This window comes from Geotrypetes seraphini, chromosome 9 (genome assembly GCF_902459505.1).
Source record: "Geotrypetes seraphini chromosome 9, aGeoSer1.1, whole genome shotgun sequence".
Taxonomy (NCBI): domain Eukaryota; kingdom Metazoa; phylum Chordata; class Amphibia; order Gymnophiona; family Dermophiidae; genus Geotrypetes; species Geotrypetes seraphini.
In genome coordinates, this window is record NC_047092.1 from 111,675,357 (window position 1) to 111,700,954 (window position 25,598).

Consider the following 25,598-nt stretch of genomic DNA (forward strand, 5'->3'; position numbering starts at 1 on the left):
GGAAAGTCTACCCGGGAGCCTGGACAGTCCTCTAAAAAGAGGACATGTGTGGGTTTCCCCAGATGTCGGGTAATCTTGGTCAGGGGTAGGCAATTCCGGTCCTCGAGAGCCGAAGCCTTGTCAGGTTTTCAGGATATCCACAATAAATATGCATGAGATAGATTTGCATCTGAAGGAGGCAGTGCATGCAAATCCATCTCATACATATTCATTGTGGATATCCTGAAAACCTGACCTAGCTCCGGCTCTCGCGGACTGGAATTGCCTACCCCTGCCCTAGGTGGACATTGAGGGACTGGAATAGCAAGACTCATGCATGGTCTTACTGACATATGAAGGAATTAAAAAAAAAAATTTAAAAATATATCCATAGTCGACATATCTATAACGAAGTCAGGAAACAGTCAAATTTTTCAATCAAATTTTAAAATTTATAGAGGATCCAGGGAAATCCAGAGAATCCAGCGGATCCGTATTTTACCTTTTGCGCACAAAGTTCTAAAAGCTAAACTGAAGCTTGGAATAGACTGAGAGAAGCTATTGGAGCACCATAATGAGGCTTGTAATACAGTGAGAAAGGCTATTGGAGCACCAAAATGAGGCTTGAAAAACGCAGAGAAGCAGCTGGAACAATAACGAATAACAGCTAGCAAACTCTACATATTGTAAGAAAATAGCCTAAAACTTCGGAATCGCAGCTCCCCTCCCCCCAACTCCCGCAGCAGGGGAAACATGTCCTGCTGGCAACACTGATCTTGAATGAGCTTTGCCTGCTTCTCATGTAGTACTGGGAAGGGAACACTGGAAGACGGGATAGGAGGGCGGAGGAAAGGAGGAGTTTGCTTTGGCTTCCTTGCTCCCACCTCTAGCCAATCAGGTTAGTTTTCCCTCCTGTTTTGAGTTACATGTGAGGATGGGTGGAGTAGGAAAGATTTTTTCTCTAGACCTATACAGTATAGTGTCAACCTGTTTTCCGGTTCTTTTACTTTCCTGCCTTTTGGGTTTTTTTTGCTGGTAGTTTGCTGAATCTTCTGCCTGAAGGGGAGCTTGCTGTTTTAATGTTATGTTAGTGCCTCTTACCTCGAGAGGTGGAACTGTCTGGTGGCGTGCCTGCTAATGTATGGCCTTTTACTCTGTTGCTTTAAGATTAAACACGCTTTTTAATCGGTTGTTTAGAAATATTGCCTTTTCATTTCGCTCTGTGTTAATGATATTTTTCTGTACATAACGTTTGTACTGCAATTCTGACAGTTGGCGATTGGTTATAGTATTCCAGTGGTGATTCCTCAGTGATTTGAACTTCTTCAGTGTTGGTTCCAGCCTGCGAGAATTCTTACCACTGAGCTACCCCTAATTATAAGGCAATGAAACTTTTAGACAGATGGGATCCCCACGAATGCTTTAGACTTTGGATTGGCAGGCTGGAGCCAGTCCAATAACGGGTACTGCTGAGAGCTGCTTGGGAGCAATTTCAGTGAGGGGGGGCGCTAGTAGATCTTGAAGTGGGGTCCCTAAAGGGAAAGTTACTATTGGGGAGCCAGAGCAGTTAAAGGTATTTCTAAGTCCTAAGGAGGAGTAACTATATTGAGGTACACACTACAGATCCGTAAGTGGAATTACCGGTTAGTGCAGTAAAGACCACTTTTGGATTTGAAGAGGGATTCAGTACAACTGGAGCCATTGCTAATTCCTGGGAGTTGGAGAAATTCTCAGATCTGCAACTAGCAACAATAAAGGTGGTTTTGCTTGAGCTTTTGACAGTTACACAAGGTACACTAGTCCACATGGAAGGCTAAACAAATATAAGGAAATTGGTTGGGAGCTGAAAGATGGTTTGGTTTGTGAACTAATACTTGAAGGAAGTAAGAAAAGGTTGATTAAGGGAGGTAAGAACTAGCAAGTAGGAGAGGGAGAGTATTGTACTACTGGGACTGCTGTTGAGGAAGAGACATTGAGTGTTTAGTCTTGGAATTTGGCTTTGTCAGACCAGTGTATGTTTAAGAGTAGGGGCAGAACTAAAGGAAGTTATTGGACTCATTTGGAGAAAGGGTATATGCTCTTAGTGAGAGAAAGTGGTAGCTGTGGATTAATCCATTTGTGGTATACTGGTTTCTGCTGATGCTTTGGAATTAGATAAACACTTTTTTGCAAGGCAGCTTAGAGATCCTCCCTAAACACTAAAGTGAGTTGTCTTTGGATGAGAATAGATGTCACCCTGGGACAATGGCACATCTCAAAGACTTCACTTCCCAGGTAAGCCAAGGCACAGTACTTAACCAGCTTTTCTTTTGAAGGTATATGATGTGATTTCATGTACTGCAGGATTTGTCTTGGAGGTGTTCAGGAAAGAAGATTGTTCTCTGTAAGCTGTAGTGTGGATACATAGTGCTGGTTATATAATCACATTTGGATGGCAGTATTCACCCAGAACAGCTGCATGATTAATTTTGTTGGGATATTTACAAATTGTATGAATCTGCCCAATCTTCTGGTATATGATGGTGCAAAATTTAAGTATCTGCTTTAATACTGTAGTTCTATAATAAGATTTTACCATTTTTCAGAAGATACCTCTCCAAGATAAAGCACCGAGGCAATGTCTCTAAATAGGTAGTTTTTACACATGATAGTAATGATCCTCTTTTAAGTCAGGGTAGCATTTAGTTATAATTAAATAGTAAATGACAGCAGATAAAGACCTGAACAATCCATCCAGTATGCCCATTAGCTACACACATCACAAATTCATGGTTAAATTAAATTGTCTTTTTTGCTTTGATATTTCTGGGCCATAGATTGTAAAGAAATACCGGTACTGTTCTTAGGTTCCAACTACTAGAGTTGCTATTGAAGCTTACTCTAGCGGTCCGCTCCCGCGGCGGCCCATCAGGCCCATTTGCCTGATCAGTGGTCCCGACTATTTCTATAAATTGCCTCTCACTCCTATCCCTATAACCTTCCTCTACTCCTATCTGTACCCCTCAATCCCTTTGTCCTCTAGGAACCTATCCAAACCTTCTTTGAAGCCCTGCAACGTGCTTCGGCCTATCACAGCCTCCGGAAGCGCGTTCCATGTATCCACCACTCTCTGGGTGAAAAAGAACTTCTAGCGTTTGTTCTAAACCTGTCCCCTTTCAACTTCTCCGAGTGCCCCCTTGTACTCGTGGTCCCCCATAATTTGAAAAATCTGTCCTTGTCTACTTTTTCTATGCCCTTCATGATCTTGAAGGTTTCTATCATGTCTCCTCTAAGTCTCTGCTTCTCCAGGGAAAACAGCCCCAGCTCTTTCAGCCTGTCAGGATATGAGAGGTTTTCCATACCCTTTATTAGCTTTGTTGCTCTTCTCTGGACTCCCTCCAGCACTGCCATGTCCTTCTTGAGGTACGGCGACCAGTACTGGACACAGTATTCCAGATGCGGGCGCACCATAGCACGATACAGTGGCAGGATGACTTCCTTCGTCTTGGTCGTGATACCTCTTTCTTAATGATGCCCAACATTTTGTTTGCTCTCCTTGAGGCTGTGGCGCACTGCGCCGACGCCTTCAATGTTGTGTCTATCATCACTCCCAGGTCTCTTTCCAGGTTACTTACCCCTAGCGGTGATCCCCCCATTTTGTAAGTGAACATCGGGTTCTTTTTCCCTACATGCATGACCTTGCATTTCCCTATGTTGAAGCTCATCTGCCACTTTTTGGCCCATTCTTCCAGCGTCGTCAGATCCTTTTGGAGATCTTCGCAGTCTTCTGTGGTTTTGACCCTGCTGTATAGCTTGGTGTCATCCGCAAATTTAACGACTTCACATTTTGTTCCCGCCTCAATAAATATATTGAACAGGAGCGGTCCCAGCACCGATCCCTGCAGAACTCCGCTCGTGACCCATTGCCAGTCTGAGTAATGGCCCTTTACTCCAACCCTCTGTTTCCTGTCTGCCAGCCAGGTTTTGATCCATCGGTGGACCTCCCCTTGCACCCCATGGTTCCATAGCTTCTTAAGCAGTCTTTCGTGTGGTATCTTGTCGAAGGCTTTTTGGAAGTCAAGGTAAATGATGTCTATGGATTCCCCTTTATCCACCTGGCTGTTTACCCCCTCAAAGAAGTGCAATAAGTTTGTGAGGCATGACCTTCCCTTGCAGAAGCCATGCTGACTCGACTTTAGCTGTCCATTGTTTTCGATGTGCTCACAGATGCTGTCCTTAATCAGCGCTTCCATCATCTTTCCCGGGACTGAGGTCAAGCTCACCGGCCTGTAGTTTCCTGGGTCACCCCTTGAACCCTTCTTGAAGATGGGCGTGACATTTGCTATTTTCCAGTCCTCCGGAATCTCTCCAGTTTTTAAGGATAGGTTGCATATTTGTCGAAGTGGCTCTGCTATTTCGTTCCTTAGTTCCTTGAGTACCCTTGGGTGAATGCCGTCCAGACCTGGCGATTTGTCACTCTTTAGCCTGTCTATCTGCCTGAGGACATCCACTTGACTCACTTCTATTCGGACCAAATTATCTTCCTGATCTCCATTTATGATCTTTTTGGGTTCTGGAAAATTGGTTTTGTCCTCATTCGTGAAGACTGACGTGAAGAACTCATTTAACTTGTCGGCTATCTCTTTTTCCTCTTTTACCACTCCCTTTCTGTCTCCATCATCCAAGGGTCCCACTTCCTCCCTTGCCGGTTGCTTCCCCTTAACGTACCTGAAGAATGATTTGAAGTTTGTTGCTTCCCCCGCCAGTCTCTCCTCGTATTCTCTTTTTGCTTTCCTAACCGCTCGGTGACACTCCCTCTGGTGTTCTTTGTGCTCCTTATGGTTGTCATTTGTTTGGTCCTTTTTCCATTTTTTGAACAATGCTTTCTTGTCACTTATCGCCTTTTTCACTGCATTTGTCATCCACACTGGATTTTTTGTTCTATTTTTTTGCACCCTTTCCTGAACCTGGGAACGCACAGGTTCTGTGCTTCGTGCACCATGCCCTTGAGTAGGGTCCAGGCTTTTTCTACGGACTCCATCTTCCTTGTGTTGCCGTTGAGTTTCTTTCCCACCATTTTCCTCATGGCATCATAATTCCCTTTTCTGTAGTTGAGTTTCGTCGTTGTGGTTCTTTTCATCTTTGATGATTCAATTTCTAGCCTGCAATGGATCGTGTTGTGATCGCTGTTTCCTAGTGGGGCTAGTACCGCCACTTCCTTTGCGGGTCCCCCTAGTCCGTTGAAGATTAGGTCAAGAGTGGCGTCTCCCCGTGTTGGTTCCTTGACCAGCTGTTCCATGAAACAGTCCCTTGTGGCCTCCAGGAATTTGGTCTCCCTCGTACAGTTTGAATGCCCGATACTCCAGTTTATCCCCGGGTAGTTGAAGTCTCCCATCACCACCGTACTTCCGCTCTTGCATATCTGCCTCAGTTCAGCCTCCAGGTCCTGGTCAATTTCTTCCGATTCTCCAGGTGGGCGATAGTACAGTCCCAATTTTATGTCTGCTCCAGTTCCTCCTAGTAGCTTAACCCTTAATGATTCCAAGCCATCCGCCCTTACTGCTGTTTCCATCCTGGTTGAGGGTATGTAGTCTTTTATATATAGTGCTATTCCTCCACCTTTTTTGTGTGACCTGTCCCTCCTGTAGAGCTTGTACCCTGGTATGGCCACATCCCATTTGTTGTCATCAGTCCACCATGTTTCCGTGACTCCAATTATGTCCAGGTCCTTTTTGCTGGCTATGACTTCCAGCTCTCCCATTTTGGCCCTTAGGCTCCTAGCATTGGTGTATAGGCACTGTAAGTCCCGGTTGATTGCCTTCCCTGTTGGTTTTTTGCGTGGTTTGGCGTCCCCCTCATGGGTGGTTAGTCCCCGAGCCGAGCCTCGATCGTCCTCCTCCTGCGGTGTGTCTGTTATGTCCTCAGCTTGTTTCCCCATTTCTGGTTGCCCCTCTGGTTCTCATTGTGCTTTGTTAATCCTGCTTGCCCGTTTCACTTGCACCTTGGGCCCCTGCATTACGTCCTTTGGTCCTTTTTCCAGAGATTCCCACTCTGTCCCGAGCCCTCTTTTACAATGTCCTTGCTCAGTATCCTTATTTGATGCAATTGTCCGATGTGTCGAGGTCAGATCGACTCTCGGCTTTCCCCTTCTCCTCAGTTTAAAGCCAAGTCTATGACGCTCTGGATGTTGCGTGCCAGCATCCTCGTCCCAGTCGTGCTCAGGTGTAGTCCGTCTCTCCTATAGAGCTTGTTCTTCCCCAAGAAGGTTGTCCAGTTCCAAACAAAGTGGAACCCCTCCTCCTCGCACCATCTCCTCAGCCAACCGTTTATTGCTTGTAGTTCACTCTGCCTCCTTGCGTCCGCTCTCGGTACTGGCAGGATCTCTGAGAAGGCTATCTTCCTTGTCCTCAATTTCAGTTTCCTCCCCAGGATCCTGAACTGGTCAGTTAGTGTAGTCCTGTTGTAGTTCCTCCTGCTGACGTCGTTGGTTCCAATGTGGATCACCACTGCTGTCTCCTCCGTCTCGGCTCCCTCCAGGATCCTCTCAATTCTGTCGATGACATCCTTCGTTCTCGCCCCCGGGAGACATGTGACTAGTCGATCCTCTCTCCCTCTGGCTATGTAACTGTCCACTTCTCTCAGGATTGAGTCTCCCACTACGATAGCAGACCTCCCCTTCCTCAACTGTCTCTCTGGTCTCAGGTCTGTGTCAATGGCGCAGTCCGCTGGTCCTTCCTCTGGGCTCTGCTGGATCTCCACCTCATCTGCTTGTCCAGATCCTCTGCAAGGTCCTATTTCCATGGCGTCTGGTGAATTCTGTCTGGTGGATTCTGCTGGTTCTCTCCTGATGTGCTGGTGGTCCTGTGCTTCCACCATCCGGCAGGCCTCCTCGATGAACTTCTCGAGCTCTCTGACTTGTTCCGTGATGTGGCTCTCTCTGGCGGTGTCATCAGTGTCTTCAGTTACCCAGCACTGCTCCTCTAAGGTGCAGAGTCCCTCCAGCTCCTGGACTCTAACCTGCAGTCTCCCGACCTCCTTCTTCAGGCTATCCAGTTCCTGGCATCGACCGCATATGTATGCCTGCCTCCCAGAGGGAAGGTAGTTATACATATGACACTCGGTGCAGTATACTGGGTAGCACAGCTGGGTTCCTACGGCCTCCATTACTCCTTTCTCGTTCCTATGTCCCACGGTGTGAATGGGTTGTGCCCGGCGCTCAGCTTGCTGAAAGAGTAGAAAGAGAAAGAGAAATGAGTACCTGTGGTTTAATTTTTAGATATCGCTGCTGGGCTGCCTGGGCTCCTTCTCAAGGCTCCTTCGCAAAGGCGCTCTCGCTAAGGCGAGCGCCTTTGCCGCGCGCCGTTGGCTCGCCCCCTCTTAAGGGGGAGTCTGGGCTGAAGCCGCTGACGTGGTGGGGGTGGGTGGAGCTACCTCTCGCCTGCCCCTGGCTCTCTGCTTTCCCCTCGCGCTGCCCTGCTGAAACAAATATTTCTCTGCTCCTCGCCTGTCCTTCTCCTCTCTTTGCCTGCCCTTCTCCTCTCCTCCAGCGGTCAAAAACAGTGAGCCCCTTGCCGCTGCTCGCCCCCTCTTATGGGGGAGTCTGGGCTGAAGCCGCTGACGCGGTGGGGGTGGGCGGAGCTACCTCTCGCCTGCCCCTGGCTCTCTGCTTTCCCCTCGCGCTGCCCTGCTGAAACCCAGCAATGAACGTCCTCATATTTCAAGTTATTGGCGTTCCCATCAATATTCTCTGTAGTCCATCTTATACCAAATCACCATATGTGGGACACAGACCGTGCAAGTCTGCCCATTATTGGACTTAGTTCTTCAGTTTATACCATTCTTTTTTTTTTAATCAGGTATTTGGGTTTTATTTGTTGGAAGAGTGGAGTTTTCAGTTTATTTGTCTTTTTTAGCTTTGATCTTCCTCTGGTAGAATTCCAGCTCTTTTCCTTCCAAGACATAGCCGTCTGCACGCCCACACTGCCCAGGTCTGGAGGCTATACAGGCCAGTAGCTTCCCCTGTTGGAACTACTGCTCCTGGAGGGTGCTGATTTTGGCTCTTTTTTTTTTTTTTTCTCTCGTCATACTTCTGAATCTTCTTGGATCTCTTCTTATTCAGGATTTCTTCTTCTTCAGGAGTCAACTTAGCTCCCTTTTTGCGTCCAAGAGGCAAGGCATAGTGTGCTTATACCACTATCTGTAAGGAGTGCTGTTAATCTGAACAATGCAGTTCTCTACCAACGTCTTGGTTCTCACCAGCTCATTATTGGATGCTTTGTAAACCACATCAATAATTCTGGTCTTATAGGTGCAACACTCAGAGCCCCAAGAAAAGTTCACAGCATCCAATCTTAAAGCTCGATATTTCTTGTTGCCACCTCGGACTATAACTGTGTGAATCCGGTGGAGAGCAATCTTGGTGTTGGCGGGGGGCCTCCCAACTCATACTTCCTCTTGTGCTAGGGCTTTCTTTTGCCTCCAGTCTTGCGGCGCTTGTGCCAGTTGTCCCGCGAGATACCCATCTTCCGGCGCTAGCTGCATTCATTTTCTAATTAGAGATCCTCTGGGTTTATCCCATGCTTTTTTAAAATTCTATCACTGTTTTCCTTTCTACCACCTCCCTCCAGAGGGCATTGCAGGCATCCACCATTCTCTCTGTGAAGAATTTCCTAACATTACTCCTATGTCTACCTCCTTGCAACCTCAATTTATGGCCTCTGTTTTTTACCATTTTCCCTTCTCTGGAAAAGATTTTGTTCTGTATTGTATCATATCTCCTGTTCTACAGAATATACATATTCAGGTCTTTTAGTCTTCTCTTGTTCTTCTTTTGGCGCAAACTCCCTACCATTTTCATCGCTTTCCTCTGGACCGCTTCAGGTCTTCTTATATCCTTGGCCAGATATGGTCTCCAAAACTGAACACAATGCTTTCAAGTGTGGCCTCTCCAACGACCTGTACAGGGGCATCAACTCTTCCCTTTTTCTGCTGGTTACTCCTCTCTCTATACAGCCTAATATCCTTCTGGCTACAGCCACCGCCTTATCACACTGTTTCATTGCCTTCAGATCCTCAGACACTATCACCCTAAGGCCCTTCTCCCTGTCCTTGCTCATTCGCATCTTGCCTCCCAGCACATACAGCTCCCTCGGATTTCTTCTCCCCAAATGCATCACTCTGCACTTCTTTGCATTGAATTTTAGTTGCCAGATGTTAGACCATTCTTCTAACTTTTGCAGATCTTTTTTCATGGTTTTCAGTTCCTTTGGGGTGTCCACTCTGTTACAAATCTTGATATCATTCGCAAAAAGACCAACCTTACCTTCTAACCCTTCGGCAATATCGCTCACAAACATATTGAACAGAATCGGCCCCAGCACTGATCCCTGAGGGACTCCACTACTCATCTTTCCTTTCTCCAAGCAAATTCCATTAACCACCACCCTCTGGCTTCTGTTCATCAACCAGTTTCTAATCCAATTCACCACTTTAGGTCCTAACTTCAGCCCATCGAGTTTGTTGAAGAGCCTTCTATGAGGAACCGCCCTTGATCCAATTCTCCAGTTGCCCAATCAAAAAATTCAATCAGACTCGTCTGGCACGATTTACCTTTAGTAAAACCATGTTGCCTCTGATTCTGTAACCCATTTGATTCTAGAAATTTCACTATCCTTTCTTTCAGCAATGCTTCCATTATTTTTCCAATAACCAAAGTGAGGCTTACCGGCCTGTAGTTTCTCACTTCATCTCTGCGACCACTTTTGTGAATAGGGACTACATCTGCTCTTCTCTGGTCCCACGGAACCTCCCTCATCTCTAAGGATTTATTGAATAAATCTTTTAAGAGGACCTGATAGAACCACTCTGAGCTCACTCAATGTCCTGGGATGGATCCCCTCCAGTCCCATGGCTTTGTCAACATTCAATTTCTTCCAAGTTGTTAATAAACTCTTCTGTGAATGGCATGGTATCCACTTCTTTCTCACGTGTAACTTTGCCAGCCAATCGCGGTCCATCTCCAGGATTTTTTTCAGTGAACAGAGAACAGAAATATTTAGCATATTTGCTTTCTCCTCATCACTCTCCATATAGTTCATACCTTCTTTCAGTCTTGCAATTCCATTTTTTATCTTCCTCCTTTCACTAATATATCTGAGAGAATTTTTCTCCCTTTTTAATTTTCATACCCATTTGCTCTTTCGCTTTCGCCAGACGAATCTCTCTTGGCTTCTTTCAGTTTCATCTGGTATTCCTTTCTGTACTCCTTCTCCTCTTGAGTTTTTTTTAGATTTCACAAATGCCCAAGTGCGAAGTAATAAAACTCTTTTGCTATTATTTTCTCCACCACTAGTTGGGAGAATCATATCTGTTTCCTTTATCTTTTTTTATTTATTTTCCTTACATAAAGGTCAGTAGCAGGGGTGCCCACACTTTTTGGGCTTGCGAGCTACTTTTAAAATGACCAAGTCAAAATGATCTACCAACAATAAAATTAAAAAAAAAAACCACAAAGCACACTGTACACAGAGAAAATGTTAATTATCATTTATATTCCGCGGGTTTTCAAAGAGGTCAAGGCAGACGATTCTATGCAATGTCACCTCAGGAACAACTATACAAAAATAGACAAATATACCCCCTCCCTTTTTACTAAATTGTAATATTGGTTTTTAGAGCAGGGAGATGCACTGAATACCCTGCGCTGCTCTCGATGCTCATAGGCTCCCTGCGCTAAAAACTGCTATTGCAGTTTAGTAAAAGGGGGCCATAGTGCAAAATATAGACAGCAGATATAAATTCTTAAAACAGACATATTTTGATCACTAAACTGAAAATAAAATCATTTTTCCTACCTTTTTGTCTGGTGATTTCATGAGTCTCTGTTTGCACTTCCTTCTTCTGACTATAAATCCAATATTTTTTTCTTTCTGCCCCTCCCCTTTTCTTTCTGTCTCTCTTTCTTTCTCTCACCCTCTGCCCCCCCCAAGCCATCGCGCCAATTTTTCCACTTCCCCGATTCTTTCCCTACCCCCTAAGCCACCATGCCGATTTCTCCCTGCTTCCACGAGCCAGACCAGGAATGTATAAGCGCTGGACTCACAAGACTTCACCTCTGATGTCAATTCTTACGTCGGAGAGGAAGAGCCAGGCAGCGATTGGCTGGCCCAGAACTTCCTCTCTGACGTCAGAATTGACGTCAGAGGTGAAGTCTTATGAGTCCGGCGCTTGTACGCACCTGGCCTGGCTCAGGGAGGCAGGAAGAAAAAGATTGCCAAGGCAACGCGATTGACTCACATTGCCTTTGTGATCTACTGGTCGATCGCGCTCGACCATTTGGGCACCCCTGCTGTTATGGTATGGTATCCTGTCCTGACCTGAAGAAAGGGGTTTAGTCCCCAAAAAACTGCCTTATTTCCATTTCCTATTTATAAACTTTAATCAATAGATACAATACTACTTGATTCTAGGTAAAGCAACAAAAAATTTTTTTTCTACCTTTTGTCGTTTCTGCTTTAATCATCTTGTCTTCACTCTTCTTTCTAGCCAGCATCTGTCCGCTCTGTCTTCCATGCAGCATCAGCCCCTTCCATCCACTGTCTACTCTCTCCCCGTTCCATATGGCATCTTCCCTCTTTTTATGCTCCTTCAATAAACTGTCTATCCTGTGCCCCTTCTCTTCTCTTTTGTACATGATTGATTTCAGCTCTGCCACCTTTCCATTTTTCTCTCTCTGTCAACACCCCGTCCCCTATGCTCTGGGAACTCTCTCTTCTCCTTTCTTTCCTTCGCATCCCACAGTCTGGTATCTTCCCTTCCCTGATTCTCTGGCATCTCACTTCTTTCCTTTTCTTCCATCTCTCCCTCTCCCTCCATGCTCTGACATCTTCTTCCTTTCCCCCTTCCTTTTCCCTTGGTTTGGCATACTTTCCTCCTTCCCTCCAATCCCTGGCATCTCGTTTCATTCCTTCCCTCATCTTCTTTCTCCCTCCAGTTGGGTGCAGCAAGTCTCTCCCCCTCTGCTCCCTTTCCAACTTCTGTCACCCAAGGCCTGGCGTCATGAACTTCTTCAGGCAGCAGCATTCACAATTCGCTGCTGTTGCCAGCTTCGGGCCTTCTTCTCTGCCGGGTCCTGCCTTCATAGAAACAGAAGTAGGCAGGACCCGGCAGAGAGGAAGGCCTGAAGCTGGCAACAGCAGTGAATTGTAAATGCTGTTGCTAGCCGAAGAAGTTCATGATGCCAGGCTGAGTACCCGGGGCAGACTGCTACTCTCCCCCCCACAACCTTCCTATCTCTTCTTCCTCCTCCCATCACGAGACTCTAAACAGCACTGCTCTACTCTAAGCAGGCTGCTTCAGGGCTTTCTCCTGCCATGATTCCCTCTGGCACGTCACTGATGAGGAAAGGAGGGAGAGATAGGAGGGTCAGATCGGGTTGGGGGGTGCCCAGGATGATGATGAGGCTGCTGCTGCCAGCGAATCCAGCAAGGGTGAGGCCCCAAAGCACAGCACTGGCGGGACCCCCCTGATCATTTCAGGTCCTAGGCCTGTGCCTACTGGGCCTATCCTTTAATCTGGCCCTGCTTCCCCTCCTCCCCCATATTCCCTGACATCGCTCTCTTCCATTCCATGGTATGGTATCTCCTTTCCCTCCCTCCCATAGTCTTTGCATCTCTTTCCTCCTTTTCCTGATCTTCCTTCTCCCTCCTTCCCTCTCTCTCCCCAATTGGGTGCAGCAGCATTTCTCTTCCCTCCCCCCCATTAGGTACAGCAGTATCATCAGCATTTCTCTTTCCTCCCCCCAATTTGGTACAGCAGAAGCAGCATTTCTCTTCACCCTCCCCCCTAATTGTGTGCAGCAGCATGACTCTTCCCCCTCCCCCTATTGGGTACAGCAGCAGCATCATCAGCATTTCTCTTAACCCCCCCCACAATTGGGTACAGCAGAAGCACCAGCATTTCTCCTCCCATTAACCTCCCCCCCTGCTTTCTCACACACCCGGCAGATTCGCTACAGACAAAGGCAAGTTGCAAGTTTCCCTTTGTCGCTGACCTATCTCCCAAAGGTCAGCGACAGAGGGAAGCTTACAACTTGCTGCTCTTGCTTACTTCGGGCCTTTCTCATTGCCGGGTCCTGCCTTCGCGGAAACAGAAAGTAGGCAGGACCCGGCAGCAAGAAAGGCCTGAAGTAAGCAAGAGCAAGTAAGCTTCCCTCCGTGGCAGGCCTATCTCCCGCATGCTCCGGTGCTCTAATGGTCCGTGCCGGCTTCTCTTCTCTAACCCCCCCCGACGTAACTTCCGGTTTCGGAGGGAAGCCGGGTTCGAGTCGCTTGCTGGGTTTTGTTTATTTTAAAGTCCGGCGGGAGTCTTTCGGCGGCTCTTCAGGCTGCGCGTTAAGCAGTGGTGGCAGCAGGATTCGGCAGATGACAGCCGGGCGGTAATCTAAATTTGCTGGGCAGAGCGCCCAGCTGAAAAGCGCTAGGGAGAACACTGGGATAGTAGCACAGGAGAAGAAAATAAAGATCAAAGCGCAGGGAAAGGAAACGAAGACAAAAAAATACCAGGACTTAAATTGCATATACAGTAATGCAGGGAGCCTAAGGAACAAAATGGGGTAATTAGAAGTCATGGCCAAAATTGAGAACCTAGACATCATTGGGGTCTCCGAAACATGGTGGAATGAAGAAAAGTTTCAAGTTTTATTAAGGTTTTGATTTGAACGCAATATCAAATAATTCAATGCGTTTAACAATAGTAATTTTGGGGGGGGACAAATAACAACCATTTAAACAATAAAAACATACAATCTTATCTATAGTTATTTGAAGATACATAAGGAATACAAGGATAAATTACATTTGTTTAAAATAAAATAACCAAAAAGAAAAAACATTTAGGGAAGAACAACATCAGGAGGGATATTAAAAGGTTTTACAGAAACTTGGTCTAAAAGTAACTGGTTTTTTCTTTTAATAAAAGACTTGATATAAAGTGATAATAGAAAATCAAAGAGATTATCTGATCTAGGTTTCATATGCATCTTTATAAAGATAGCTTTTTAGTTTGCTTTTAAATTTTTCTAAGGAAGTTTCAACGCGCAAAAAAATTGGAAGTTTGTTCCAAAGCTGGGGTCCCAAGATAGAGAAAGTTGTGGTTCTTCTGGTGCCAATTACTTTTAGTGATGGAATGGACAGCAAATACTGATCAGCTGATCTAAGAGATCTAGCTGGGGAATAAGGTATTAAATATCAATATAAAAATAAGGGAGTATTAGTTTTCTGAATTTTAAATGTTAATAGTGCGATTTTATGTTATTCTGTGTGAAATTGGTAGCCAGTGTGCTTTTTGCAAGAGAGGAGTGACAAATGGGATATAGCACTGCCGGGGTACAAACTCTATCGCGAGGACAGGACAGGTCAGAAAGGAGGAGGAATATCCCTAAACATAAAAGAAAGCTTACACTCGACCAGAGTGGACACAGCTGCGATGACCAACAAATTGGAATTGCTATGGGTTAAAATACTGGGAAGGAAAGGGCCCGAGATAAAGATGGGCCTGTACTATTGTCCACCTGGGCAAACCAAAGCTACCGATGAGGAAATGGAAGCCGAGATGAAATGAGAATGCAAAAGCGATAACACGATTATTATGGGAGACTTCAACTATCCCGGGATAGACTGGAGTCTTGGAAATTCAAAATGTGCCATGGAGACCGGATTCCTGGAGGCTATACAGGACTACTTCATGGATCAGCTTGTCGGAGAACTGACGAGAGGGAATGCCACTCTGGATCTAAGAGGACCTGCAAAGGAAGTGGAAGTAATGTGACCGTTGGGAAACAGCGATATGATCAAGTTCAAAGTTGAAGTAGGAATACCGAAGGGAAAGAGAACCACAGCGACAACCTTTAACTTCAAGAAAGGAAACTACGAAGTGATGAGGGTAATGGTAAGGAAGAAACTTAGGAACACCTCAAAAAAATGGCAGAATGTAGAGCAAGCCTGGTCTTTATTCAAGGACACGGTGAGCGAGGTGCAAAATCTGTATATCCCCAGATTCAGAAAAGGGTGCAAAAAGAGCCGAATAAAAGACCCGGCGTGGATAACTAAAGAAGTGAGGAAAGTGATAGGTGATAAGAAGAATTCATTCAAGAAATGGAAAAAGGGCAAAACTGAGGAGAACTGGAAAGAACACAGGAAGTATAAAAAAAAATGTCGCCTTGTGGTTAGAAAAGCAAAAAGAGAATATGAAGAGAGGCTAGCCAGGGAAACATGAAATTTCAAACCGTTCTTCAGATATGTTAGGGGGAAACAGCCGCTAGGGGGGAGGTGGGACCGCTGGATGACAGAGATAGGAAGGGAGTGGTGAAGGAGGAGAAAGAAGTGGCGGAAAGACTAAATATGTTCTTTTCGTCAGTATTTACAAAAGAGGACACATCCAACATACCGGAACGTGAACAAATCTTCAAGGGAGACCAAGCAGAAAAATTAACATCCATGGAAGTAAGCCTTGAAGACGTACACAGACAGATAGAAAAATTTAAAACTGAGAAATCACCGGGCCCGGACGGAATCCACCCTAAGGTACTGAAAGAACTAAAGGAGGAAATAACGGAACTACTACAGCAAGTCTGTAATCTATCCCTGAAAACAAGCGTGATCCCGGAAGATTGGAAGATAGCCAATGTTACACTCATCTTTAAAAAGGGATCAAGAGGTGACCTGGGGAACTACAGACCGATAAGTCTGATCTCGGTCCCGGGGAAAATGGCGAAAGCACTGATAAAAGATAGCATCAAGGAGCATCTAGAAAGGAATAAACTTATGAAAACAAGCCAACATGGTTTCTGAAAGGGAAAATCATACCTAACGAACTTATTGGACTTCTTTGAAGCAATTAACAAATGGATGGACAAGGGGGACCCCATAAACATCATATACTTAGACTTCCAAAAAGTCTTTGACAAGGTACCCCACGAATGCCTACTTCAGAAACTGAAGAACCATGGGGTGGAAGGAGACGTACACAGATGGATCAGGAACTGGTTGGCGGGTAGAAGCAGAGGGTAGGAGTGAAGAGCCATTACTCGGACTGGAGGAGGGTCACGAGTGGTGTTCCGCAGGGGTCGGTGCTTGGACTGCTGCTATTCAATGTATTTATAAATGATGTAGAAACAGGGACGAAGTGCGAAGTAATAAAATTCGCAGACAACACCAAACTATTTAATGGGGCTAGGACTAAAGAGGACTGCGAAGATTTACAAAAGGACCTGAACAAACTAGGGGAGTGGGCGACGAGATGGCAGATGAAGTTCAATGTAGAAAAATTTAAAGTCTTGCATTTAGGAAACAGAAACCCGAGGTACAACTACACGATGGGAGGGCTGGTAATGGGTGAAAGTAGCCTAGAAAAGGACTTAGGGGTACTGGTAGATAAGACAATGAAACCGTTGGCCCAGAGCGCAGCGGCCTCTAAGAAGGCGAACAGAATGCTAGGTATCATCAAGAAAGGTATTACAACCAGAACGAAGGAAGTTATCTTTTTCTTTTTCTCTCTTTCTCTCTATCTTTTTTTCTGTTTCTTTCTCTCTATTTCTCTCTCTTTCTCTTTCTTTCTCTTTCTCTCTCTCATTTCTCTCTCTTTCTTTCTCTCTCTCTCTTTGTCTGTCTTTTTTCTTTCTTTCTCTCTCTTTGTCTCTCTTTTTCTCTCTCTCTCTTTCCTTCCTCAGGCCAACAATTGTCCCTTCCTCCCTCCCTCCTATGTTCCCCTCCCTGCCTTCCAGCCTTTGTCCTCTTCCCTCTCTCCCCAAGCCTGCCCGCCCACTCGCTGGTTTTAATTACCTCCCGTTGCTGCTGCTGTAAATACACATTGCCGAAGGGCGACTGCTCCTGGCCGGATGAAGCAGCAGCGGTGGGGGGGGGGATGCCTGACTCATCAGGGGGGTGATGCCTGGCTCAGCTGCGACCCGAGAGTGAGGGACAAGTGGGGAGCTGGCATGGAATGAATTGCTGGAAAGGGCCAGGCGGATGCAGCAATTGCATGCTGCCGGCCCAGAAACCATCTCTCTGACGTTGGAATTGACTTTGGGGGTAAGGCTTCTGGGCTGGCATCGTGCAATCGCTGTACCCGCTTGGCCTTTCCTCTACTTGCGGTGGTGGGTGGCGGGCAAGAAACCCTGATCTAACTAAGGTAGTGGGGGGTTGGTTTGGGTATTCGCTCCATAGGACACACCCTTTTTTCCACCCACTTTTTTGGGGGGGGAACAAAATGTGGTAGATAGAAGTTCCATCTTCTCTTTTCAAATCAATCCATATCGCTTTTACTTTCTCCAGACCCTCTGCATTTCAGTGGCTGTGATTTTTGTCTTTACATAGAGAGCTACTCCTCCAGCTTTTTGACCATCTCTGTCCTTCCTAAAAAGATTATAGTCTGGTATGTTGGCGTTCCATCAATGGGAATCGCTGAACCATGTCTCTGTGATAGCAACAATATCCAAGTCTGCTTCCAACATCAGGGCTTGCAGATCTGAATTTTGTTGCTAAGACTGCGAGCATTTCTGGTTATTGCTTTCCAGCTACCATTCTGTAGCAATATAATATTTGTTTTTAGTTCCTTCTCATTTCCTGTTGCATTGCTATGAAGTAAATTGCTAATATTGTTGTTTTCATTGCTATCTTTAGTATCATCAAGTTTCTTTATTTTTGATATACGGTTTATTATACAGGTATCTAAATGGTTAACAATAAAATAGAATATAAAAATTTAAGAAAAATAAAAATAAAAGCATATCTAAGCTAAAAGGAGGGAAGCACTTATGCATTGACGTACATGATATGGAAGGGAGAAAATGGGAAGAGGAAAATTATTTAAATACATCGAGATGGAAAATAAAAATAAAGGAAGGAAAGAGGAAAAGGGAAGTACATTTAGGTAGGGAGGTGTCGCTTCAAAAGAAGCGTTTTGATTGTCAAAAAGTTCTGCAAAGGAAACAATTGTTGAAGTTGAGTTTACACGGTGTAGGCGTCTTTAAAAAGGAAGGTTTTGAGTTTGATTTTAAATTTATCTAAAGAGTTTTCTAATTGAAGGTCAGCAGGAAGGGCATTCCACAGGGTGGAATTTTGCTGGGGGTGGCCACTGGAAATGACCTGTATTCTTACACCACCCCCACCTTCTAGTTTAAATGCCTAGAAACATATTGCCTGAATTGCTCAGATAGGATTCTTTTTTAGCTCATTATTACAATAGTCTCTTCTTTTTCCATATATTATCCCATCCTCCTATGTATCTAAAGCCTTCCTGATGACATCAGGCTTTGAGACACCTATTGAATTCTCCATATTTTATATTTTTTTCCTCTCCCTTTTCCATAAGTAGGCAATATTTCTGAAAAAGCTACAGTCTTTACAAAAGGTTTTAACCCTTCTCCCAGCTCCTGAAAAGCTTACTGTGCTGCAAGTGGGGTATTATTGGCCAGGTCATTTGTTTCAAGGTGGATAACAACATCAGGGTTTGGATCCTTTTGTTTCTTCCCTAATTATAGTTTGTAATAATTTTCTGGTCTGGGTTTTATTTGTGCTTTGGGTGTACTTTTCTTCATGAGTTTTATTTACTGTTTCTAGTTTTGCCTTACTTCTTTTTTTTTTTTTTTCTTGAGCATCTCAATGCTCTAATAGAGCTAATGAATTATCTAATCTAATCTAATCTAAACCTTAAGTTTATATATCGCATCATCTCCATGAGAATGGAGCTCGACACGGTTTACAAGAACTTAAAATACAGTTGTGAGGGTGGATGTCTCTGTGTCACATGTCTACCTGAGCCTACTGTGACCCATTTATTCCTGGGTTGTTTTATTCTTTGAAGTAGTGGTGGTAAATTTGGTACGATTCTGTCGGGTGATAGGTGCTTTAATTGAATCCAATTCCTTTTTTTTTTTGGTTTGAAACGTTTTTATTAAGAAGCAAACAGACAGACAATGCCGATACAACCAAACAGTATCCAAGGTCATAGCAAATACAATACATAGTCCAACTCAGAAAGGCTAGGAAAGGCAGAGGGAACAAGAACATAAAATACCAGCCAGTCATAATGAGTGACAAGCCCCACCCCAAACCAAGAAACCAGCCAGTACTCAGCAGGACCCAGGACCCACCAAATATCCAAGAAGAAGGATCTGAAGAAAGCAACACAGTCTGGCCGCGTACTCCTTCCATTTCTCAGGAAAGAAAGCCCCCACAACCAAACCATACGGAAACCCCACTACACCCCCCCATCCCCCTCCTCCCTCAGCGACAGGAGAAAGAAAGAGAAAATGAAGAAAAACGAGAAGAAAAGAAGAAGAAGCGATAAAGGAGAAGAGAGCAGCCTCATAGAGAAGCGGAAAGAGCAGCAAGGACCTGCTCCCAAAGAGACCTATACAGCTGCATCGGCCCCTCCAACCTCCCCTCCACACCCCGCAACTCCCAATGGGCCACCTCCCGAAGTGCCTGCTGCCACCCCAACAATACTGGGGGTTCTACATCTATCCATTTACGAAGTACCCCCTGTTTGGCTACAAGAAGGGCAATATAGACAAAGCGCCACTGGGCAGTAGTGAAACCCTGATCCAAAAGCTCCACCTCATGACCCAAAACTAGAATGCGATAAGACCACTGGACCGGCACCCTCAGGATCTGGGCAAGAAAATCCAAAACCCCATTCCAGTAATCGCTCAAGGTCGAGCATTCAATGAGCATGTGCAATAGAGTCCCCGATGCACGCGCACACTTCGTACAGTCCGCAGAATCCCATAAACCAGCCTGTAGGCCCCTGATCTGGGTAAAATAGGTACGATGAAGCAATTTAAACTGAAGTTCCTGGAGCTGTGCACTACATACCCCCGTTCTGACATTGGAAAAACAGGCCTGAAGCTCCCCCGAAGTTACATCTGCCCCCAACTCCCCAGACCACTTAGCCGCCAGTCCGGGCAACCCTCTCAGCCCGTGCAGTCCGATACCAAAAAGATAAAGAATTAAGAGCAGAGGGAAGAGACAGGAATATCCGATCCACCCATAGAAAAGAGCCACCCCCTGGGCGACGATGGAGGCTGGCCAAGTAAAAGTGCCTCAACTGGAGATAAGCAAAAAAGGGCATACGAGGCAAGACCCATGTGGTGCGAAGAGTGTCATAGGAGGGAAAAACAAAAGGGTCAGAGTTCAGCTCTGACACGTGACCCAAACAAAAACAGGAACCGAATCGCGCCTCAACTCCCCCCGTAGACCCCACACCCGGAGGAAAGTCAGGACTATAACTGATCAGCTGAAAAGCCCAGTTACCCTGACCCCGACCTATCCGATTTCTCCACCACTGTAACGCCCTGCGTAAAGGAAGTAACCAAACCAAAGTAAGACCCAATTGGGGACGTCTCCACTGAGGACAAGTCAAGCATGCTAACGCTCTGTGGGGTGCCGTCCAGGAATCGAACAAGCCCCCTGGAGTAAAGCAATGGGCAGCAGTAAAGAGCTCGTGAACCCAGCGCATCAAGGCGGCAACATCATACAAACGCAGATCCGGCAGAGCCATCCCCCCCCTCTCTCGACTTTGAGTCAGCGTCCGCCAGCTAATTCGAGCCCATCTATTATACCAAATAAAGAAGCCAATAAAAGATCTATAAGAACGTTCATCCACCGCCCTAATCCAAAGAGGGATCATTTGTAATGGATAGATGAGCTTAGGGAGCAACACCATCTTCACCAGAGGAATTCTACCATTCAAAGAGAGAGGCAAATCTCCCCAGCGCGCACAGTAGTCCTGCAAAGTCTTCAACCGATCGGCAATGTTACGGCGGTAAGTAGTGGACCAGTCCGCACTAAGGAAAATTCCCAAATATTTAATCTCCCCGCTAGCCCACTGGAATGGGAAACTGAGATCAGAGCGCGAAGCACACGGGGAGGAGACCGGCAAGGCCTCCGACTTGCTAAAATTAATACAAAGACCCGAAAACGCACCAAACGTCCCAATAAGGGTAGTTAAACAGGGAATCGACTCCCATGCCCTGCTCATGAACAACAACATATCGTCCGCAAAAAGAGTGATCTTGCATTCCTCGTGTCCCACCCGGATACCTGAGATGTCCGGACAAGTCCGAATTTTGTGAGCAAGAGGCTCTAAGGATAAAAGAAACAAAAGCGGAGATAGTGGGCAACCCTGCCGCGTGCCCCTATACAATGAAAAAGACTTCGTACGACACTTATTAATGAATAGCTGGGCCGTAGGATATGTGTAGAGATGAGTTATTCACTGATGGAAGGGCCCGGAGATACCGAATTGTTGCACTACCCAAAAAAGATAAGGCCAAGTCACCTTGTTGAAAGCCTTTTCCGTGTCCAGGCTAGCCAAAAGATCATTACCCGCTTGGCCCTTTCCCTTCCGAAGGGCCACCAGCACCCGCAAGATATTAAAAGATGCGAAACGTCCCGGGACAAAGCCGACCTGATCAGCATGGACCAGGTGGGGAATCACCCGAGCCAGCCGACGCGCTAAAATCGCAGTGAGTAGCTTCATGTCCTGTTTCAGTAGAGAGATAGGCCGATAGGAGCCCACCAACTCCGGGTCCTTCCCCGGTTTCGGTAGGACCACCACATGGGCATGGCTCTGGGTAGGGAGAACACGATCAGTGCTCTGCATGTCGGTGTACAGGGCCGCCAATGCTGGTCCAACTTTAGGTTTCAAGATTTTATAAAACTCTGGCCCCATCCCATCCGGTCCAGGGGCCTTTGCCAGCTTCAGCATCCCCATCGCCATATGAATCTCGTCACACGAGATGAGTGCATTTAACATGCTTAACTGCTGGCAGAGGGATTTGGGGAAGGAGTTGGGGGCGGATTGGTTGCTCCGTGCTATTCGCCGGGTCCCGGCCTTAGTATTTAATGCGGAACTGCGTGAGTGCCATTACAGGACCCTGTTGCGAGCCTATACCCCCCAGAGCCAAGCCTTCTATATGGGCTGTGTGGACACCCAGATTTGCCTCACTTGTAATACAGAAGTGAATTCTTACTTTCATGGCTTTTGGAGTTGTGAGAGTATACAGGGGTTTTGGGGGGCATTGGCCTCTTTCCTGCAGGACCTTCTGCGAGTTCCTGTCCCTCTTTCTGTTTATCACATGTTGTTTGCTCACTTCTCTGGTTTTTCTGTTTTTTCTTCTGCTGAAAAATTATTTTTGAGCAAATGTTATATTGTGGGGAAAAAATGTATCTTGAACCATTGGCTGGCCGACGTGCCTCCCTCCATTTGGTATTGGAGAAATAAAATACATGAGTTGGTATGTTGGGAGGCCCGGCTGGCTTGTTCCTCTGCTCGTAAGAGCCGTGATTTTATCTGCACTTGGTCTCCTTACTTGGACTGTTTGCCCCCACGCAGTCGTAGTCAAATTGTGAATAGATTGCAACTGTACTCTGCACCACCTATCTGACCTGGGACATTTTCTGTGGGGGTGGGGGGAGGAGGGGGTTGGGGGGGCTCAGGGGGGGGTTTGGGCTAGTTGGGGGGAGTTTGGGCCTTTTTGTTTCCTGAAGAGGACATCAGAGTCCAGTCCTCTTTGGGGGGAGGGGGTCCTCATTTGATTGTTTTTGGAAATGTTTCTAATCCTTGTCTGTATTTTATGCTTGTGAGATGTTATTCCATTTGCCAATAAAAAAAGTTTTATAATAATAACATGCCTAACTGCTGTTCCGACACTTGGGATAACACAAGATCTTGAAAAAAGGATTCCCACGCTGCCAGATCATAAGGGCCCAGCCCATATAGATCCTGGTAGAAACAAACAAATTGATCCTGGATCTCTGCCTCCTCTGTATGAACAGTGTGGTCGCTTGCCTGAAGGTGAGAAATACGAGTGGCCTTACGAAAGGGTCTCACCAGATTTGCCAATAATTTGCCCGCCTTATTTCTTCATTGATACAGCCAAAACTTATAAATGTCAATATGAGACAGAGCTCTCTCAGTGAAAATATCGATTTGTTTACGCAGGCTCAAGTACTCCGCACGAAGAGCCTCCGAGGGCTTGGCATGCAGAGCACTCCTACACAAGCGCAATTGCCGAGTGAGAGACACCAAGGCCACATCACGTCTCCGGCGTTGCTTAACCTTATAGGCAATAATCCGCCCCCGAAGAAAAGCCTTAGCAGCTTCCCAGAAAATGGTGTCGGAGACCTCCCCCCCTCCGTTGGTTTGACAATAGAAGTCCCATTCCGCTTCAAGGTATGCATGAAAAGATTTTTCTAAATAGAGTGAGGGATTCAAACGCCATATGCGATCATGTACTGGGCCCTGCCAATGCAAAGTGAGGGAAACTGCCGCGTGGTCACTAAAGGGAACATCAAGAATATGGGTGCCCACCACCCTCCCGATGGCCTGTGATGGCATCAAGATATAATCCAGCCGGGAGTGGGTGTGATGCACCGCAGAGTAGAAAGTAAAATCCACTTCCCCCGGATGATGAGCCCTCCACACATCAATCAGTCCCACTACACTCATCAGAAAATTCACGCCAATCCGCTCGTTATCCCCCTGCACCGCCCTCAGAGGTTTACAATCCAGGGTGGGATCGCTAGGAATGTTAAAATCCCCTGCCAGAATGGGTTCATAATTAGGCAAGGCCATTAGATGAGCCAGCACAGTGGAAAAAAAAGAGTGAGCGTAGATATTGGGGCCTTAAATATTGCACAGGACCACAGAACGATCCTGAAGGGTGCCAGCCCAAAGGACAAACCGGCCCTGAGGGTCCACAACGGTCTTATGTTGAACTGCCACCACTGCTTTATTGATAAGAATAGCGACTCCTTGCTGCCTAGAGTTATAGGAAGAGTAGACAGCCTCGCCCACCCAGTCCCTGGCCAGCTTGGAATGTTCACAAGAGGTAAGGTGCGTCTCTTGAAGAAAGGCCACAGACACCTTCTCTCTCTTCAAGAAAGAAAACACCTTCTTACGTTTAATGGGAGAATGAAGACCAGCCACGTTAAGAGTGATATAAGTCAGGTAAGCCATAACCATGAGAGCTGCAAAGAGAAAGCAAAGTAGGAAACAGCGTATCAGCTTCCCAGAAGACCTCCCAGCAGAGCCCCCAGAGAAGAAGAAGAAAAAAGAACTCTCCATCGCTAAGGGGTACCCCCCAATCCTCCCCTCACCCCTCCACACCCAGCGAACCCCCACACCCCTCCCAAACAAAAGGCAAGAACCGACAAAAAGGGACCCCACAAGACCTCCCATCCGGAACATACCTCATCCGCCCCCTGTCAACCTAAAGGAGCCACAAGGCAAAAGTCCCCCCTTCTCAACCCTACCATCCCACTCCCCCAACCACTCCGCACACTCATATCCCAAAGCCAATGCACAAACATCCCAAGCACACAACCCCTCACCAACCCACCCCAAACCCTACCACCCCTCCCCCTCCCTACGAAGACGGACCCCACCCATCCCAGGACCCAAGGAAGAGCAACAGACCCCACCAGAACCCAGGACCCCCACAACCAAAGGATAAAAAACATCCCCATGTACCTTACTCACGCCCTCTCCCAGCCCCATCAATTGAACAGGAAAATAAAAACAGTGCAAAAACAGAAATAACAATGCAAATAGCATAAAACTCAAATATCCACAGCAGTCCAGAACAATACATTGCCAGGTCAGAGGGGCACCCAGACCCTTGAAAAGGGGCTCCGCAGCATAACAAGTTGTACAAGCTAGAGTAGTAATGCCCCCAACACCACTAGGAAACGGGCAAAAACCTCCCCCCCTGGTAAGCAGAGCAGGCCATCAGCTCAAACAAGTAGAACTCAACCAAACGCCCCCGGGGAGGCACACACCAGCGACCTGGAGATAAAGAGCCATCAGAGACAGCTAAAGTCACTGGCGAATAAAGTTCCCTATGTGGCAGCCAAAAGTCACACAAGGTTCCACATGGCACCCCCTATACACAAAAGGTGCCCACAAAGCCCGGGGCATCCTCTGCAGCTGATATCCGGGAAATCAAGTACAAGCTGCCTAGGGTACAACATCCTCACGGCGCTCCGCAAAAAAGCCTGCAGGTCTTCCTTGGTCTCACACAGACGGTTCCCAGCTGCAGTATGGATCCAAACCCGAGCTGGAAAGAGGACAGTAAATCGCAGGCCCCGGTTCCTTAGCTCCATACAGTACGGAGCCAGCGCCTTGCGTCTCCCTGCGACTTCGGCCGAGTAGTCGTTGAATAGCAAGAGTTTCGTTCCCTCAAAGGTTAAAGTCCCAGCTCTGCGGAACTGCGCCAAAATGCGATCTTTCATGGCTGCATTCAAGTATCTGGCAATCACCGGTCTTGGGCGCGCCTTATCCCTTCTCTGTGCTTCAATGCGGTGCACCCGTTTCACCACACTGTCGCCAGCATCAAGATGTAATCCCACGTGGTCCGGCAGCCATTTCTCCATGAGGTCCCTTAGCTCGGAATCCTTGACCCACTCAGGAAGACCAACCAGCCTCAAATTATTCCATCTCCCATGGTTCTCCTGATCCTCCAGGCGGGAATGAAGTAGTTTGCAAGTAGCTTCCAGCTCCCGCACCCGAGTCTCAGCCTGGCGGCATCTTCCCGTGCCGAAACTCGCTGTTCCAGATGGGTGATTTGATTACCCTGC

General features: G+C 46.6%; 1 protein-coding gene and 1 pseudogene across 8 annotated transcripts in view; one reads left to right on the forward strand and one right to left on the reverse strand.

Annotated features, from left to right (window-relative positions):
• Nucleotides 1-533: 533 nt before the first annotated feature.
• The window catches only part of STK25 (serine/threonine kinase 25), a 407,778-nt gene continuing 382,713 nt past the window's right edge, over nucleotides 534-25,598 (forward strand). For 4 of the 8 annotated variants that reach the window (XM_033957950.1, XM_033957944.1, XM_033957949.1 and 1 more), the window contains exon 1: nucleotides 896-2,253. In XM_033957950.1, coding sequence (XP_033813841.1) covers nucleotides 2,224-2,253 — 30 coding nt within the window. In that variant the 5' untranslated portion in view covers nucleotides 896-2,223. The other 4 variants (XM_033957946.1, XM_033957945.1, XM_033957947.1 and 1 more) reach the window with 4 other exon arrangements.
• Nucleotides 7,855-8,480, reverse strand: LOC117366520 (annotated as a pseudogene).